We start from the raw sequence: 20424 nt of genomic DNA, 5'->3' as shown, positions 1-20424 counted from the left end.
CCTTTGTTGAAAAAGATTAATTTGCATACGTCTGTGTGTCTGATATTAATTTAAATCTATTACCAAACGTTTTTATATTTCTTGATTTACCATCCAGTACTTCTGGGAGTATTGCATTAACCACTAATTTGAAGTTACATCTAGTAAGATATTATCACTGTAGAAATGAAACACCAGATTACTGATTTTTACTTTTATTATATAGAAATTGCAACGATGTTCCATTTTCATATTATACTCTTTGTTTTAAAAGACGACCCTTACTTCTTTCAAGCCCACATATTTTACAAAGGAAAAGCAAGGGATCGTATGGAAGAATAAATACAGTGTATTTCGTTGGAAGAGACGAGAGAACAATACAATCACAACAAAAATATAACATTGATATGATGACGCTGAAAATCCACAAAAGCAACACTACATTAATGATATTAATAACAAGATGTTATTTGTTCTTTTGTCTCTGTAACTGTTCCGTTTCACTTGTTTTCTTCACTACAAATAGTATCTCCAGTTCTTCTAATCATATTCTGCTCCAATAGTGATGCTCATCTCATCCGAAACGATCAAGGTTTGATGATACCACCTATTGGTATCAAGTACAACTATAAAAAACGAGAAGGAGAAAACACATATTAGATTTTCTTTAAATTAAATAAAAATCGTGCAAGTCACATTTCAAATATTTAGCTCCGTACCAGAAAATCTAGATTTTTGGGCTTTCCAACATATGGAAATCTAAATTGTACTCTACTTTGAAAAATGTCATTTGCAGTTTGTAGCTAGTCTTACCATCCACACATTAAGACCAGTGCCTACGCTGAACAATGTAACAAAATGTATACTTGCTTTGTTGACCACTAATTTTGTTGCACATTCGAAGTAATACTGCACTAATTGTTACACTTGTTTGTTTCTTAAGGCATCGTGCAGGAAAAATAATTTTTGTAACCTAAGTTGGTTCTGCACTGGCGGCCCCCTTCATCATCGAACATATATCTTACTACAATTATGCACTTAGTACAATGAAAAGGTTGAGTTTTCAGCTAGATTCTGTTGTGCTGGTCTTTGACTACAAATAATATGTATTCTGCTGCAACTCTGCGAGGTCATTACATGTATTATTCCATATTTATTCAAACTCCTGAGTATATATTTGTATACATTTAATTCATCCTATACTTACTTTAAATGTGTGATTATCTATGTTAAATCTTATTATTTTATGCACGCCATCGGTCCTGGAAGGACATTACGTAATTTACTGTACGTTTTAGAATATTCTGTTATCCTCCGTGACCGTGCGGTCTAATGTGCTGTGCTTTGGGCTCCGACTGCGGGTTTAGACTCTGGGTTCTCGACCTGTGTATAGAACCGTTGGCAACCCTCAATCGTGAGGAAATTGGGGAGCTACGAGTGACTAGCGTAACCCGTTCTGGGAAATCTCCTATAACGGCTGAGGGTTCGACGTGCTGACCACACGTCACCACATTACCGGTTGAAGATCTTCATACCTCTAGGTAGGATTGAGGGACGGAGACTGGCAGTCGGGAGATAGGCCAAGGCCCTTCCAGAGCTGTACAGCCACGAGTTATGCTATGTTTTAGTATATTCTACTTAGTGGGTATACATATACGGTGCGTTCGTTTTGGCTCTGGGCCGAGATGGCACGTAAACAACTTTGAACAACTCTTTTAACACAATAATTGTCTACATGCTAAAGATATGTGCGTAAATAAGCGAGACGTTACGGGACGAAAATGACGGCATCTGCTCCATGTCACGCGCTATCTCGGCCCAGAGCCAAAACGAACGCACTGTATACATTTATAGTTTTTCAACTTACTACGTCTACTTTACAGTGTATCCCACTTTAAACTGTAGGTCCAGCTCAATTGACCCACCGGTGCATAAAAGTTGACTTACAACTCAAACTCAAGCTCTGTCTACTTCGCAGTGAAATGTGTTGAGGATATTTATTCGAAATGTTTACGGTTCATTTTCCTATTTTCCTCCCATTCTCCATAAACCGGTCGCCAGGTGCCTTGGCTTGTCTAGTCCTGATGACTTATCGGAGAATGAGTCCCGCTCGGAAGGGTCACGTTAAGCATTATCCGCAGTTGTCTGCAGGATGCCAACTCGAAATAATTTCAGAGCACAGAAATCTTTGAACAGCAGTTGACTTTGAGATGTAAGATCCATGTACAAGTAGTTCCGAAATAACCTATCACGTCTGTCCGACTCGATTTCGGCCGAGAGCTTTACATATATACTTCGATTTTTTTGTTATTTAGAGTCGCTTTTCTGCCACTTTTGGCTAATCGCGATGATGAAGATGAGTGAAGATATATTGACATTGATGAAGGGACACTCAAAAAGAATAACAGTGCGCACGCAGGGATTCGAACTCGGGACCCTTGGCGTCGTAACAGCCACGGAGGTCGGCTGGCCATGCACACTTTGCGACAATTGTGTCAACGAGAGCTAAATGTAATTCGATTTCTCAGGGATAGATTCTATCACGAATACTTGTCTGGAAAATAATCAAACTGATAATAATTACACATGGTATTCTAGGGACTTCAGTGTCGAATTTTGGAAGTCTTTTTGCAATAACAATAAACGATCATGTACTTGAACTAATTTTTCATACGTTAAACATACCCATAGGTATCCAAAAGTTAACCAAATGTAAAGGTTATTGCCTTTTATGGGTGCCGACTCAATCCCGAGGGGAACAGTGATGGAGCTTGTTCTCGCCTAATTTCTAAAAATGGAAGGACGTTTAAACAAGAGCAAACGTCCCCAAAATTCGTATCTTCTGCAAACATGACGACCCCTTTTTAGATATTGGGCCACTCGTTGACCTTCTCGGAGGGCACTCACGCTAGTACAACCCTTCCTGGAGGTTCGTGCCCTTTCTATGTAGGTTTGTGTTTGTTTTTTCTTTTATTTAATCTAACCACGGTCCATCATCATGATCGCGATTAGCTAAAAATAGAAGAAAAGCAACGTAAAATAAAACGAATACAAAATACCCATTTGAGATTAACGATTATGTATCAAATTGCTGAAAACTAATATATGCTAATATTTTAATTAGCCTACTACAAACACATCAATATAATTGGAGAAGGAACTAAATAACTATGTAAGAAGGAAGTTTGTCATTCCAGTTACCAACGCTTATCAATTTACAGGACAGAACCTGGGCCTCCCCGATGGCGCAGTGGTAGCGTCGTCGCTTTGTAATCAAGGGTCCCGGGTTCGAAACCCCGTGGAGACACATAGTGGTTCGGATCCCACTTTAAGCTGTAGATCCAGTCCCGATTAGCCTTACTGTGAATAAAGCGGACTTAAAACACCAACTCAATCAATCAATCAAGAATCTGGTCTAGTGTGGGGGATGAGTGGTAATTTAAAGATGTAATGCAAACACTTTTCCATTTATTCTGTAAATATTTCCTACCCTCACCCAACAGAGGAGAGAGTTTTATGTACCAATAGTTCTGTTTCAGTTTCAACGTAACAAATAAAAAAACTAATTAAAATATAGCACATATAGAAATTAAAGAAATTTATGCAACGACTCTCGTGACATTTTTGTAAAATAACTAGGTTATTTTTAAGCATTTCCGAAACTCTAAACTACAATCCTCTGTGTGCAACCCCAAGGCACATTGAGGGCGTGAAGTTAGGGCCAATCACATTCTCAATCTCAGCCAAAATGGAGGTCATGTGATCGTCACCACGCTCCGGCCACCTGTATCCCTCAGGTATTCATTTATTAATGTTTGGGTGAACACCAGAACCAGTTTATGAAGGGAAATTGTAGGAAAAATTCCCGCCTAAGATCCCCATCCCGGAAATCAAACAAGGGGCTCCTACGTTGAGGTCAGAAGCCCTGCCGGATAGATCACCGATGCTCGCAAGTCGAAAACAGCAGAGAACAAATAATGACACCTTTGGCCGAAGGCGTTTACGAAATTTCCTCTTCTTTCGAAAAACCGCTATAATATTCCAAATTCTAAAAAAAATTACATTTGCTTAGAATTACTGCTAGAGCATTCAAGTGAAGCTTCGAGAGGTTTGCTTTCCCTATTGTCTAGATATTTTTAATAGTTTTCAGGCTGCGTAAGCCTATTAAACTATTGCGAATATCTCGTGATATACCCAGTGCTTTTTCTCTGGCGGTACGCAAAGGTACACCGTACTGGCACTTTTTATATGTGAGAAATAAAACTAATGTTTTATTTTAACAAAATAAATATGTGTGTGTGTGTGTGTTTGTGCGCGCGCGAGCACGCGCGTGTAACTACTCAATCATTCAGGAACATACCGCATTTTTCGAACTGCTTACATGGGCGTCAGCAGAAAATTTTTCAGGGGTTATCAAAATCTAAAATATGCATCCTTAAGTTAGATATATTGACATCATGTTTGCGTGTCATCATAAGCAAGAAGTGTAGAGAATGAGAGAGAGGAAGAGAATTAAAGAAGCCACAGAGAGGAAAGCAAGTGGGAGACAGATAAAGAGAAATACAGAAGCGAGACAACACGTACACGCAGACAGAGACACACAGAGAGATAAGAAAAGAGACAGATAAATAAAGGGAAAGAAAGAGAAGCGAGAGAAAGAAATGGAGAAATTGAAAAGAAAACAGAAAGAGGGAAAGAAATAACAGAAGATCGATAGAGAGAAAGAATAAAGAAAAAAGGACAGAAAATGAGAGAGAAAACATGGAAAAGATCAAGAAGAGAGGAAGTAAACACGAATGAATAGGTACTAAAACTGAGAAAAGGTCGAAAGCTAGAAGGAGAAGTAGACAATTTTGCTATTCCAAGTTGAACATTACCGGAACCTTTCTTCCCAGAAATGTATGTAAGTTATGTATGTAAATAAGTCGAGTTCTGTTATAAAATATCCTGTTTGTTGTTTCCTATACATTATAAATCGAACCACAACGTCCGACGATAGCCTAATCTGATTTTGAGGCAACCAATTACAAAATATGTCGCATTCCCTACTTCTTCTCCACAACAACGTTACGGTCCGCTCTGAAACTGCGCTGGGAAGGCCTCCAGTTGGAACTCTCCCCCGTCAAATGCCTCCGCATCTGCTGTGAAAGCCCGTGGTTTCGTATCCAGCGCGGCGCCATATGCTGCTTGTGGTTGGCTTGCATACTTCAAAACTCAAGCAAGCTTTGCCACATGCATAGACACAACCCTATTGATCTGGTTCTAATTTTATGCCTTTCGTTTGTCTTCCAGGAACTAAACGAGGGCAATTTGGAGATGGCGAAAAACTGGAAAAAATCTACAAAGAAACGTTTTTTTATGGTTTATTGTTGCAATGTAGTTGTTGCAGTTTGGGAGTGTAATATTTTATTGCCTGTACGTTTGATCATCGCTTTAGTTCAAAGAGGTACGTTTTCCTATCTCAATTTATATCTAATTATTTAGAAATATAAATTTGTGAAAATGATTATATTCTTCCTTGAATACGAAATTTAAAAATAATATTAATAATTATTAATTTCGGTGGACAAAGACGGTAAGAATGCATGTAATTCTCTTTCTAGCACATCTTCCCACTTAATGGCAAAAGTTATGTATGTGTGTCAATCACATACGTATATAGTTAGCGAGGTTAGAGTGTCACGGACACTTCTAGGTTGAAACAATCCCATTCACTTTCGATGGGGTTCATTAGAAGCATCAGAGTCTCAGTGCCGGATCTACAAATCTTGGTCCCCCGCAAAATATTACCAAAGCCCCCCCCCCCTACCTACCTTCACATACACACACACACATGCATTATATATGTATATATTACACATATATAATGTCTGTGTGTGTAATTCTTGATCTCATGCTGACAAACTCACATACGAGGGCCTACAGGGTGATTCAAAAGTCCGATAACACCCACTATAAAAAGTAAAGAAGTTAGGCTGGGTATAGTCACGGACACTGTTGGGTTGTAACGACCTTATTAAGGAAGCACTGAAACAAGCCATCCATGTCTGACCACCAAGCGCCTTGTGACTAGACAACCCAACCAGCATTGCAATTTTGCGGCTTGTATACCAGTCACGGGTATACATCTATGTAAATTGAGAAGTGATGCCAAAGAGAAATACGAGATGAAGATTGTCGATCGTAATGTCTCGTGTTCTCGACATGGAATAATACTCGGTCCACGTTACGTTCCATTATTTAATGTTGTTTGGGAACGAACCTGACGGACGGGGTTTATATTTTCACTGCCTGGATTACAGTAAATTCCATATTTTACAATTATATTAATGCTTTGAACGAAAATAATACCCAGAAAAACATCGAACACACGTGCACACCATTCTTCTCACACACATGCACGTGAAAACATACACACAAAGCTAAGTTATAACTTCCAAGTGAATGTCCAAATAACAGTAAATGGAGAAGCACGATGTGCGAAACATGGGATTTTTCACAGAAAGAATGCGTCTATTTTTGACATACGTGGTTTCTATTAATAGGCAACGAAACAATTATTGAGAGAAATTAAGATGCATTTTCGTCTTCAGGTGTTGAGGAAGGAAACAGACTGACTGGAAAAAAAATAATGGTGTTATTGATAGTGTGTTGGTTAGCGTACAGAGCTTTCATCAGTGAGGTCTAGGTTCGATCCCCACCAAGGACAATTTTTTTATTATTTTCTATTAGTGAAGAAGTATGTAATATTGTTTTCTAGGCATTTTGATGAAAGGATACACATCAAATTTGTTCGTTTAATCTGTATTTTCATTCTTCTAATAAGTTCTCTATCACAAGGGGATATAGAGATTCTCTATCTAGGCGATGGATATATTTTCAATGGTTCCGTAGCTACGATTCTCCAGTCCCTTCCACCCATTTGTCTTATTTATTTACTTTATTCATATCAACTCACGAAATATCATGAATCTAACGAAAACACACAGATATAGTTAGAACAAGAAACACACCTCGCGTCGAAGGTTCCAGACTCGAGTTGTCGCTTTTTTGCGAGGGTGATTATTCCTGTGTGTCTGTTTATCATCTTGCCTAAAAAATATTCCTAATTATTGCCGTGATGAACCTAAGGGGAGACAAAAGCGACTGAAATAACAAAACTACAGAAAATGCAAGACACATCTGTCTAGGCATGTTATACCTTGGGAATTAGCAATCTGAAAATTAACTCGTTTCAGTCGACTACTTGTGAAAGAGCTTCGTGTTTTCTCGTTTGGAGTGTTGGTTATCGTGTCGGACTAGCATGCGGGAAACCCGAGTTCGAGCCCAGTCTAAGGTAAGTTGTTTTTCTTTTTGTATAATTTCATCCAACCTTATTTATAAAACTGATGTTTTTCTGCAAAACCTTTTGAATTGCATGCCACTTCGTATGTTGGTAATCTGAAAGCAGCAAAGATGAATATTTGTTGTTCCGAAGCAACGATGTATTTGTGTATGTGTTGAAAAAACGCAGTTATTTATTAGCGAAAAACATGCAGCCACGTGATCATTGAGAACGCTTCCTAGTTGTCAGTGCTAATATGTCAGTAGCTACATTCTGTCAACACACACCAACTTTCAAGTTCCCTGTAAAATGATTACCTTTCCACGTTTCAAAATCATGATGCTGTCTAAACAATACTTTGATACTTCCGTTTGCATGTTCGAATCTAAAGTAATACGAAACTTGTTTTCCCCAGCAAATGACATTGAAACCATTAATAACCTTTTGCAATGTGATATTGATATCATATATGGAAAGAATAAAAATGGAGAATTTCGCTTAAAACAACTTATAAATATATTAAATTATGTAGATACCTGATGTGAAACGTACGATGCACAATCAGAGAGCCTGAATGTTGCATTGAAAACTGGAGAGACTGACTAATGAACAGTGAAATGTTTTTCTATGCTCCAATGGGGATTTTATTTATAACTATAAATAAACAAGGGAGAAGGACAAAGGGTTGGTATGATTAACAAAATTGTAATCTAAAAGTTTTAATTGAAGAAACAAAAACGTTCACGGTCAAAAATAGGGCATTCAATATCAGGCACATTACACTAACTGAAAGACTATTTTCAAAATTAATAATATTTGGATAACTGGCAAATTCAAACTTGATGTTAACCACGTAATGCACTTGATAATCACTGAAACATAATTTTTCTTGAGCATGCCCTTTATTTTGTGTCTTGATTGTTGAAATAATACGTTGAAACTAACAGTAGTATGTTTTAGAATGTGTTTAGAATCTCTTGTGTACTGCATGGGAATACTGAAGTCATTTTTAGTTTCCTAATCAAATAACAATTATTCAGTGTAATCTTTAAACAGGAAAGCCTTTATTTCTTTGCAGCTGTTCATGACAGAAATTCAATTCTAAGAAAAGTTACCAAATTAGCAATACTTCTCTTACATATTTGTGTTATGTGCTCGTCTGCCTTATACCAGATAAGGAAGGAAGCAGATATAAAATATAGAAAATTACTGTTCTTGGGTAGCTCGTCCTGCTTTTGTCAGAAAACCTGATCAGCATACTGAACCAAGCCATCACATGAGATACGACTTCAATAATATAATCCGTTTCTGTGGTCAAATAACTCCAAAAAAAGGCAATAAAATTGTCAGTGTGAGGAGACGGAGAAATAATTTCCTTTTATCTTACATTATACTCTGTCTGTATGCCTAGTGTGGTTTGTCTTTCCCAAAGCTGAAGACAAACCTCTGTCTGTTGTAAACCGTGGCATGTTTTGTTCCGGCTTATAAATCACGTAAAACACCTTCGTTCACTTTAGTGTGCTGTTTCTGCAGGCACAAGGTCATGTCGACTGATAAGCAGAAACCACGTGATTCCCGAGCCAACTGTCAGCACCGCAGAGAAGCTTCGGTAACTTTTGCGAGGTTCCTTCTAGTCCTTGACAGAGCGCATGCTCCGTAATTATGTGCAGAAAACCCATGTTTTCTGTGTACGAAATTTACATATGTTTGGATTGTGTGCTCAAATGATGCAGTAAACATAACTCCGTGACACACAACAACAATTACAAGGGCTTCAAAGATTAGAAACTTAGCAAGCGTTACTCACAAGACGATTATATTGTTCGACTGACAGAAGACCAGGTGGTGGGGTGGTAACGTGTTAGTTTGACACGCAGGAGATACTGGGTTCGATTCCGGTTTGATTCCCTCCAATTTTTTTCTTAACTCGAGCGACTATATATTTCAATTTATTTATTGCGAACATTCTTATTTTATTTGCTGTGCGAATTGTTGAATTTTGAATTGAATTTTGTTTTCCAAAGGATTAAGATCATTTCTTGTGAATAGTATTATATGTATTTTTGGATCATTTTCTCAAAAGAAATGTATACTTTTCGCCAGGCATAACATTTTATTGAGTATGTTTGTAAAATGATGAGAAATGTAAAAAAACTATCGTAAAAAATAATTTTCACAAATAAATTTTAAAACGGCAAAATAAAGATTTCCACCCAAAAATAAAGTAAAAATGTATTTAACCTTTACTCCAATAAATTATTAAATAAAATGCAATAATTAGTTGCTCGAGTTTGTTTTTTTTTAAAAATAGTGCAATAGAACGGGAATCGAACCTAAAGCCCTCTTTACGTGAAACTTATCCGCTACCACGGGGCCACTTGACCACTTGAAAATCATGTAATAGCTTCGCCTCATCAAGGCACTTGGAACTCATCGAAACCTTCAAGCGCTTTTCCTCAATTTTTTCTTCGTTTTAAGTCCACTTTATACAAAGTAGGAAAACTGGATCTATAGTTTAAAGTGGGATTCCAACCACTTGTGCCTAAACCGCGTATCAAACTTTTCCTCGGGAATTGTTGGCTAGCGTTCGATATTACCAATACTCGATTCGGGCATGGATGGGTGTGTTTGTCCCAATGAGAATACAGAGAGTATAGAGGAAATTGACATGTGTGACAACTGAGAAAAAGGTGAAAAACGGGGGCTACTATTATTTTTGAAAATAGTCTTTTAGTTAGTGTAATGTGCCTGAAATTGAATGCCCTATTTTTGACCGTGAACGTGTTTTGTTTCTTCAATTAAAACTTTCAGATTACAATTTAGTTCATCATACCAACCTGTGTCCTTCTCCCTTGTTTATTTATAATATAATAATCCGTCGCGCAACAGCCCATGAAGGGCCTAGGCATACCTACCGACTGCCGTTCTCCCTCCCACGCTTTCCTTCGTCACCTCTAAGCGTGGAGATCTTCAACCAGTCTATAAATAAAATCCCCATTGCAGCATAGAAAAACATTTCGCTGTTCATTAGTCAGTCTCTGCAGTTTTCAATGCAACATTCAGGCTCTCTGATTGTGCATCGTACGTTTCACATCAGGTATCTACATAATTTAATATATTTATAAGTTGTTTTAAGCGAAATTCTCCATTTTTATTCTTTCCATATATGATATCAATATCACATTGCAAACGGTTATTAATGGTTTCAATGTCATTTGCTGGGGAAAACAAGTTTCGTATTACTTTAGATTCGAACATGCAAACGGAAGTATCAAAGTATTGTTTAGACAGCACTCATGATTTTGAAACGTGGAAAGGTAATCATTTTACGGGGAACGTGAAAGTTGGTGTGTGTTGACAGAATGTAGCTACTGCCATATTAGCACTGACAACTAGGAAGCGTTCTCAATGATCACGTGGCTGCATGTTTTTCGCTAATAAATAACTGCGTTTTTTCAACACATACACAAATACATCGTTGCTTCGGAACATCAAATATTCATCTTTGCTGCTTTCAGATTACCAACATACGAAGTGGCATGCAATTCAAAAGGTTTTGTAGAAAAACATCAGTTTTATAAATAAGGTTGGATGAAATTATACAAAAAGAAAAAACTTACCTTACACTGGGCTCGAACTCAGGTTGCCCGCATGCTAGTCCGACACGATAACCAACACTCCAAACGAGAAAACACGAAGCTCTTTCACAAGTAGTCGACTGAATCGAGTTAATTTTCAGATTGCTAATTCCCAAGGTATAACATGCCTAGACAGATGTGTCTTGCATTTTCTGTAGTTTTGTTATTTCAGTCGCTTTTGTCTCCCCTTAGGTTCATCACGGCAATAATTAGGAATATTTTTTAGACAAGATGATAAACAGACACACAGGAATAATCACCCTCGCAAAAAAGCGACAACTCGAGTCTGGAACCTTGTTCTAACTACATGTATATCTGTGTGTTTTCGTAAATACATGGTATTTCGTGAGTTGATATGAATAAAGTAAATAAATAAGACAAATGGGTGGAAGGGACTGGAGAATCGTAGCTACGGAACCATTGAAAATATATCCATCGCCTAGATAGAGAATCTCTATATCCCCTTGTGATAGAGAACTTATTAGAAGAATGAAAATACAGATTAAACGAACAAATTTGATGTGTATCCTTTCATCAAAATGCCTAGAAAACAATATTACATACTTCTTCACTAATAGAAAATAATAAAAAAATTGTCCTTGGTGGGGATCGAACCTAGACCTCACTGATGAAAGCTCTGTACGCTAACCAACACACTATCAATAACACCATTATTTTTTTTCCAGTCAGTCTGTTTCCTTCCTCAACACCTGAAGACGAAAATGCATCTTAATTTCTCTCAATAATTGTTTCGTTGCCTATTAATAGAAACCACGTATGTCAAAAATAGACGCATTCTTTCTGTGAAAAATCCCATGTTTCGCACATCGTGCTTCTCCATTTACTGTTATTTGGACATTCACTTGGAAGTTATAACTTAGCTTTGTGTGTATGTTTTCACGTGCATGTGTGTGAGAAGAATGGTGTGCACGTGTGTTCGATGTTTTTCTGGGTATTCTTTTCGTTCAAAGCATTAATATAATTGTAAAATATGGAATTTACTGTAATCCAGGCAGTGAAAATATAAACCCCGTCCGTCAGGTTCGTTCCCAAACAACATTAAATAATGGAACGTAACGTGGACCGAGTATTATTCCATGTCGAGAACACGAGACATTACGATCGACAATCTTCATCTCGTATTTCTCTTTGGCATCACTTCTCAATTTACATAGATGTATACCCGTCACTGGTATACAAGCCGCAGAATTGCAATGCTGGTTGGGTTGTCTAGTCACAAGGCGCTTGGTGGTCAGACATGGATGGCTTGTTTCAGTGCTTCCTCAATAAGGTCGTTACAACCCAACAGTGTTCGTGACTGTACAATTGATAGAAACAGGTTAGGCTTAGGGGGAACCACGTTGGTGTGTTCCAAACGGATGTCCACCATATTAGTGGCCGCCATATTGAATTCAACTCAATTTTGTTTTAAAATGGGAAGGGGGTGATGTGCATAGGCGCCGATTTGTTAAGATATTTGGGAGGTAAAAGTAAGTAAAGCATAAATACTGATTTATTTATTTTTGCGGGAAGAGGGGTATTTTTTTTTCCTTAAGGTGGAACCTAATGCACTTAAATTAACCTTTGAGGAATAGTAATTGCAATAACTGTATTTGACAACAAAACATATATATCAGGGTACATCGAACTTTATTAGCTGGACAAAAAATTCACTGCACTACTGTAATTATACAACATAATACTTTACATGTAACTTTTGACTGAGAATTTTTTATCATATTCTGTTTATAATACTTATTCTTACAATCCTTTATAGGAGTTTAATATCTTCACACATATTTACATAAAAAGGAAGGCCCAAGATAAAATTTTCATCTGGGTGAGCGATTTTTGACATTTCCGAAGGGAAACATAGGAGTCTATTTTGCAATGGACTGGCTCATTCAAGAGCATGAAGACTACAGTATTCCCATGCTTCTTCCTCTATTCTCGCACATATTCATTCATAATATGCCATGCGTATTCCTTAATTTATTGTCAGCTTGAAAAAGGAAATGCTAAAATAGTAAACGCACAAGCACAAGGAACACCCTCAAACTGAGTGATAGTCCCACATTATTGATTCTGCCCATTTCAGAGCAGAACCCTACGTAATTTCCCACCTATTGAGTGTGAAGTTTCTGTGTGCAAAAGTTATGTAATATGGCGGAAGATATGCATTGGGCCCCTTATAAAGGGGTCAAACGAGAACTGGATGGGCCCGGGCCTCTCTGTCCCTCCCTACCGGTTTCGACACCGGTTGTGATGTGATATACATATATGACACTATTTTCTCATGAAATTGTAGCCTGATTTGATCTAAGGTCGAAGTTTTTCCGGCATTGTCCCCGCAAAAAGCTGATCGAGGGTCCAACCAGCATCAAATCAAATTGTACCCGTTGGGGGGAGGGGGTGTAAATGCGGCCGGAGCGTGGTGCTGATGACATCACCTCCAAGATGTCCGGCATCAAAAATATGTGAGGTCCTGCCCCCACATATCCTAAATGTGCCTTCATGAACAGGGAACTTTAACTTTCCCTGTGATATTGTATTCGTTTCTGTACCTCTGAGTAACTACGTTTATTTTTTATATGCGTATATACGAACTCTCTACTATGTCAATGGCTGAGGGCCCCCCCAAAGGCTTACTTGTCTCCGCCCCCCCCCCCCCCCCCGCACTGCGGGGTTTTGCGGGTTGTAGATCCGGCACTGCAGATACTGTATGTGACAAAAATGTTTTTCAAGAGCTCTAGCATTTAAAAAAAATAATAACCGTACTTAAATAACTACATATTTAAATGGTGTCGCCCTAGGATACCGACAAATAGTGCGTAGAGAACATCAAAACAAACAGCTTTTCTTAATAACGTTTTCTCGTTAAGGTCTAAGGGTATTTACGTATGAAATGCTTGCAGACAGTGCATTCCATGCTTTAGGAGCCGAAATGGAGAAAGATGATCTGTAGGCAGTGGTTGAGTGATGGGGTAAATCGAAATTCTCTCGCTTACGGGTAACATATTCGTGTACATCCTTAGCAGAATTCAGTTTGTGAAAAAGTACTGTGGTTTGCCTTCTGCCAAGAAAGAAAATAAGCATCACACAAATTCCAAAATGTGTAATTGACATAAATACGTTTCACTCCAGTAACACATTAACGTACACATTTTGGTGCATCAAAATACACGTAGACATGCATAAAAGGGTACTCTTGTCAACTGACGTTCTGGTTGATGCACTACAGTACATGAATTGAGATTATTAGACACCATAATTTCAAATAAACAAATTACAAATTTAAACTGCAGGTGCATCAACCTTGATTTTAAGCATTTCGTGTTCTGCGTGTAGAATCAGAAGCTCGAATGGATCTAAATCTTTGTACATCGCGTTTGACTTCTGCTTCTCTCCGTTTCAAAGGAGGAGGATCCTTTTTCGTAGTTGGCAAAAGCTCCAGAAACCTCACATTTAGCGAGAGGAGAAGGCTAATCTTGCATTAGAGAATCGCATTACTGCAAGAGGAGCTGCCGGGGAGAGAAACTCGAGCGAGAGTGACGCAGATGCAACTTGCTACATTTGCTCACGTTTTCTGTGAGCGTATATATATATATAGGCAGATGGCCTTCGTGCTTTGCATGCGAACGCTCCCCGCAAGAAGGAAGATTAGTCCCTTGTAAGTTGATCCCTGCTCCTCCTGTAGGAAATCATTGGCGCTGGCATCTTCGCTTGCCGTAAAAGAATATGTCCTCAAATTTCATCATTGTGCACATCCAAGTTTATGAGCTGTTTCACATGGGGGCCAATCTAATTCTACTAAAATTAATAACCAAACTCATGTTCTTTGCCTGAAGTGAAGAACTTGTAATTACGAAGGTCTCGAATTCGAACTCCGCTGACAGCCATCCTGACAAATTCGTGTTTGTTCTTCAAGACGAATACTGCGATGGTTCCTTTAACGAATCCCACGAACTATTCTTTCCATTTCCTTGTCCCATTTTTTGTTTATTTGTTTGAGTTGGGTGTACACTTTATGTACAGACAGGCTAATCGGGACTGAACCTAGAGTTTTAAGTTGGATCCAAACCACTGTGGCATGTGCCTCCACCGGATATCGATCCCGGGACCCCTTGAGTACAAGTCGGCGACGTTACCACTACGCCATCGGAGAGGCGCCCATTCTTTATGTTAATACTCCCGTCACATGGCCTGTCATGCTTAAAGAAACGTTACAAACCAACATTAAATAAGCCTACAACAATAATTTACTCAATTATAGAACACTCAAATATGAAGTATAGATTAACACTATACCAAGCTTGAAATCTTCATACAAATTAAATTTTTAAGTAAGGCCATGTACTGCAAACTATTTTTAACTAATATTTAAATGTCTTATTTAAAAATATATCTTCGTAGTATATTTCTCTTTGCCCACACGTTGAATAATGATATCATGTTAAATGTCACATGAAAGAGTTAGTTGTATTATTTTTGCCAGACACGTATATATATATATATATATATATAAGAAATATAGCATTAAACTTCTTATTAAACAAATAAACAAGTTACCTTAGGGTTTAGAAATTTAAACCAAAGAAAGTCAGGTTCGACCAGTACTCGAACTCTGTTCTCTGACATACCGAACCATTGCTCTGACCGAGCAATCCCTGGTTTTACATTAATTTTCGCTTTCGCTGATTTAATTATCAGAATTGTTTGTCAGATATCTGTTGCCTTAAAACACTTAGTGCCTAGTATCTCCTAAGCGTAAACGAAGATGTTTTTTAACAGACTGGACAGAAACAAAACCGGAAATAATTTAATAACTAATGTAACACTGAAGTAGCTGCTTAACGCAGTTTGTTTTCGTTGTCTTTGTACTCTCTCTCGCGTAACATAATGGAGAAAATATTGTATTCAGATCTCCATTGAAATCAAGACGGTAGCTAAACAAAGAAGCTTTATAAATGCTTCATACGTACCATTCGAGAAGAGCTATTTTGACCCAGAGGCATAGAAAAGCACCAATAATTACATATTAATCCCTAATATCAGCTTGTTCTACATTTCTAAAAGGGTGAAGAGTTGAAACGGATGTAGTAAGCGAATTGGCAGCATTATATGCAAGTAATACATAATCATGGACATGAAACATGCATACAGAAAACATCATTATGATGTATGATATTACATGAAAAATGCTTAAGTAAAGTATCTGACACATGGATTCAAGTGAACACACTTTTCATGTCTGTGGATTATGATTCAAGATGAAATAACAAATCCCGATAAAAATAGCACCAACATGCTATGGCAACACGTTCATTTGCGATGTTTTCATGCACGCTTCGCTACAACTTGATTCAATTGCATTGTCTTTCACTTTATTATATTCTAGTTTCTTCAGCAATTGCGAGAGTTTCAATGAAAAATCCAGCGGTGAATCTGTGCAACACCAAAGAACTTTTGTATCCAAACACACGCAGATTATACTCAAGGTATCGAGCATTTCAAAATGAAAAGTATCACATAGTGTTAAACTATGTCGATCTAATATGTCACTATAACTTTATAATAATTTCCATATTTAAAACAAAACTATATCCATTGCTACAAACAACTTTTCACCTTCTAAGGTATTATATACAATAGAGTACATTTATATTCTTGAACGGAAACTTTGCTTTTTCCATTTCAATCACGTCTAATCTATCAGGCAATTTTCTTTGCCTCTGACTTCTTAACACACTTGTCTCTACGGATTCACGTTATATCCATATCTATGTTTCAGCTTACAGTTTCTTGTCTTTGCTTCCATATTACATAAGCACGTCATTCTACTCTAAATATCTCCCACAAGTGATTTTCTGAAAGTGCATTGTTTGTCCTATCGCCTGTTTTATTACCATCATGGTAATTTTCTCCCCCAGTGCGTTTCATATTCCTTCACTTTGATTTCCATGCACTAACATTACACCTTAACATCATTAACATATTTATTTGTGTTTTAAAAATTATTTGACGTCGCTTTTGCACATCTACTGGTTAATCTAGAGGTAAAGATAAGGTGAAATTATGTAATAGTTGAGGGAAATAAATACAATAAACAACTATTTCGTTGAAAAGTTTAATGCGAGTTAAATGTGTGGCAGAATATTATTTTGCAACACTTGACATGGTATGGATACGAGACGAGATTTGGGCGCATCTCCTCTAGTTTCGTGCGTGAGGTCTGCCTCGTTCTCGGTCTCGAGTTGTAAATGCCTGTCTCGTTTTCGTCTCGAGTCTCGAAATAGATTTAGTACGAGCAATATACGAGCGTACATAGCGTGTCAACGCACATACTTTCGCAGCGTATAGATATCCTTAAAGTAAAAAGCTTTCCAGAATATTTTTTTTGTGTGTGACATCAGGTTTCGACGCAACTAACCATAGATTTTTATTCCGAGTCCATGGAACCAGGTTTCATCGATACATAATTGCCACCAATGGATCGATTTTTTAATTACAATAAACTAAATATATCACTTATCTATATAAAAAATATGGCGCATATGGACCTGGTAAATCCACGGAAGTCGCATAGTAAAGTAAATTTGGCGTAGGTAAATATTTCAAATATTATACAAAAGTCTCAAACCAGACCGAGGGTCTCGAACATAAAGTCTCGTCTCGATATTACAGAGGCCTGTCTAGCTCTTACCAACAAATCAGCCTCGTAAGGTCTGTTCTCTATTTTTAAAAGGCCACATAATGATGTGATGAAATTGATGAAGAGAGACTCGCAAAGATCATCCATGCCCAGGCAGGGATTCGAAACGGATCTCTGGCGTTATAGCGCACCGTGCTAACTACTCAGCCACGGAGTTTAGCTGGAATAAAACCTATACATACTATTCACGTAAGTGGCGTCTGTCAATACACATTAGCTTTTTTCTAACAAACACTAAAAGTGTCGGATTAATATGAGTTTGAGGTCGGAGCTGGTCAAACCTTCTCCCATATCAAAGCTCTATACTCATCAATGCGGAGATAATGGATTTATATATTATGCTGCGCACAACAGGCATCTGCCCTTTTAGAGTGTACAATAAATTTCTTAAATTTGGGGATTTATACACATAAAAATAATATTTATACACATTTTCAAATATAAAAAAATACACAAACAACTTACATATATAACATCCTTATATATGACCGTGGATAAAAAATGAATCAAATTTTACACACTTACATTCATATATGCATATGTATAATACAGTGCGTCCATTTCGATCTTCAGCCGAGAGATCGGGAGAAGCGTGGCGGGCGGCGCTGGCGGAGATGCCGACATTTGCGGCCTGTAATGCCCGCTTATTTTTATAGACATATGCAGACATTTATATAAATATTGCAAAACGAGCACTAATCTGTGTTATAATTTATCATCTGTAATTCATCCAAGTTCTGCCCTTATATACACAAAAAATACGCTTTAAAAAACAATGTAAAGAGACACAGATAATAAAACATTTTAATCATAGTTTTGACCAGTAACGTCCTGCTTAAGTTTATATCCTTGAAAGAGTTTTGTGTCGATGGGGATCGTTTGGAGGTTTCGAATGTGCAACACTGTATCAAGATTACGCTGTAGACGAAACCGTTAAAAGTCAATGGTGTTCGTGAGCTTCCTTGCAATCCGAAATCTCCGAGCTCGAGTTTTTTGTTCCTTCGCGACAGAGCTGTGAATATAGTTGCGAGCAGATGTAAACCAAGAGCGTGTTAATTTCGTACTGTGCGCAAGAGTGTTATTATTGGTTACTTGCCGTTACTTGTTTGTGTTAATGCAGTGTGTATGTGTGTTGTGTCAGTAAGAGGATTGGAATGCCAGCCGCAAGGTTCACGTTACGAGGGGGCTGATAAGTTCTCGGCCCGACCTAGAAGGACTTTAGCTACAGGCATGAAAGTTTCAGGCTATTCAACGTATTCTCCCCATTCTCCCCGAAAGTCTACACACTTGGCACTTGGTGGATATCAGTTTGAACAACTCTTATAACACAGGTTAGTGCTCGTTTTGCAATATTTATATAAATGTCTGCATATGTCCATAAAAATAAGCGGGCATTACAGGCCGCAAATATCGGTATCTCGGTCAGCGCCGCCCGCCACGCTTCTCCCGATCTCTCGGCTGAAGATCGAAATGGACGCACGGTATATACACATAAAGAAAGTAAAGTAAATACAAAAAAAATTAAGTAAGAATGTTGTCCCTCAAATTGCGTTTATACTCAGGAAATTTAGCCAATATGTCCAAGTGTACGCTCTTCTCTAACCAGTCATTATATAAGCTACATATTCTTCGCAGGGGAGCCTTTTCGGCGGATTTTGTACGGGTGCGGAAATACTCTGGATGGGGGACATAGAAAGCTATTTTTGAAAGCAGAGAGGAAGAATCCAATTTGTCGTTAAGAAGTTTGAAAATATAAAAGAGCTGATTTATCGTTCTCCTGTTTGCAAGGGAGGTAATGTGTAATTTAATTAGTAATTCGTTATAAAGTGGCATCTTTGGATATGCACCATCTATCCTAAAAAGTACATAACGGGTGAATTTATTTTGAACTTTTCCAAAAAGATCTATTTGCTTACTGGTTTGTGGACTCCACACTATAGATGCGTTCTCTAATTTGGGCCTAACATATAGGTTAAATAATGATAACAGCGCTTCATTTTCATTTAATTATTTTGCAGTTTTCATCATGAACCCCAGGTTTGTATGCGCGTCATTAACAGTCTTTGTGATATGTAACTGAAACGATAATTTATCATCGAACACTACACCAAGATCTGTTATTGAGTTTGCCCTGTCTATTTGTGTGTGTGCTATTTCGTAATTATAGTGTATTCGGGATTTCAATCGGGTAAATGTTACAACCCTGCATTTCCTTTGGTTTAGATTAACTTTATTTGCTTTACATCACGCGTTGAGATTTTCGATATCCTCTTGTAATTTAATGGAATCTTCTTTATTGCGAATGCTCCTATAAAATTTCAAATCGTCAGCCAATAAGAGTTTCTCGGAATTTCTAAGCTGTTTTCGTAGGTTGTTAATTAATATTAAATAAAAATGGAACAAGATTAGAACCTTGAGGTACTGCCTGAGCCAGCTACAAATTCATGGGAGCAGCAACCTTGATAATTTTGGTATTCTTTTCTGTCTTTGAGATACGAACACATCAAATCTACGAGGGAAGAGGAGAAGTTAAAAAGTGCTAATTTTTTCAAGAGAATATCATGGTTTACAGTGTCGAACGCTTTGCAGAAATCTGTGTATATGACGTCTACCTGACCTCTGTTGTCAAGTTCGGAGGAAAGGAAGTTTGTAATTTCTACGAGGTTCGTCACGACTGATCTCTTTGGTACGAATCCGTGTTGGTGCATGAAGGGGGGTAGGTTTTACGTGAGCAAAAAAGTGTTTGTGAAGAATGTGTTCTAATAGTTTAG

General features: G+C 37.7%; 1 protein-coding gene across 1 annotated transcript in view; it reads right to left on the bottom strand.

Moving 5' to 3' along the window:
- Positions 1–216: 216 nt before the first annotated feature.
- LOC145981178 (uncharacterized) overlaps positions 217–20424 on the bottom strand; it is a 327477-nt gene continuing 307269 nt past the window's right edge. Inside the window, exon 6 of the mRNA XM_083114302.1 lies at positions 217–605. Within this exon, the coding sequence (XP_082970428.1) occupies positions 520–605 (86 nt within the window). The 3' untranslated portion in view covers positions 217–519. The remainder of the gene's footprint in view (positions 606–20424) is intronic.

Source organism: Lepisma saccharinum, chromosome 2 (genome assembly GCF_977018435.1).
Source record: "Lepisma saccharinum chromosome 2, izLepSacc3.1, whole genome shotgun sequence".
Classification (NCBI taxonomy): Eukaryota; Metazoa; Arthropoda; class Insecta; order Zygentoma; family Lepismatidae; genus Lepisma; species Lepisma saccharinum.
Note: the sequence above shows the minus strand (reverse complement) of the source record. Positions and strands in the feature narration are given on the sequence as shown.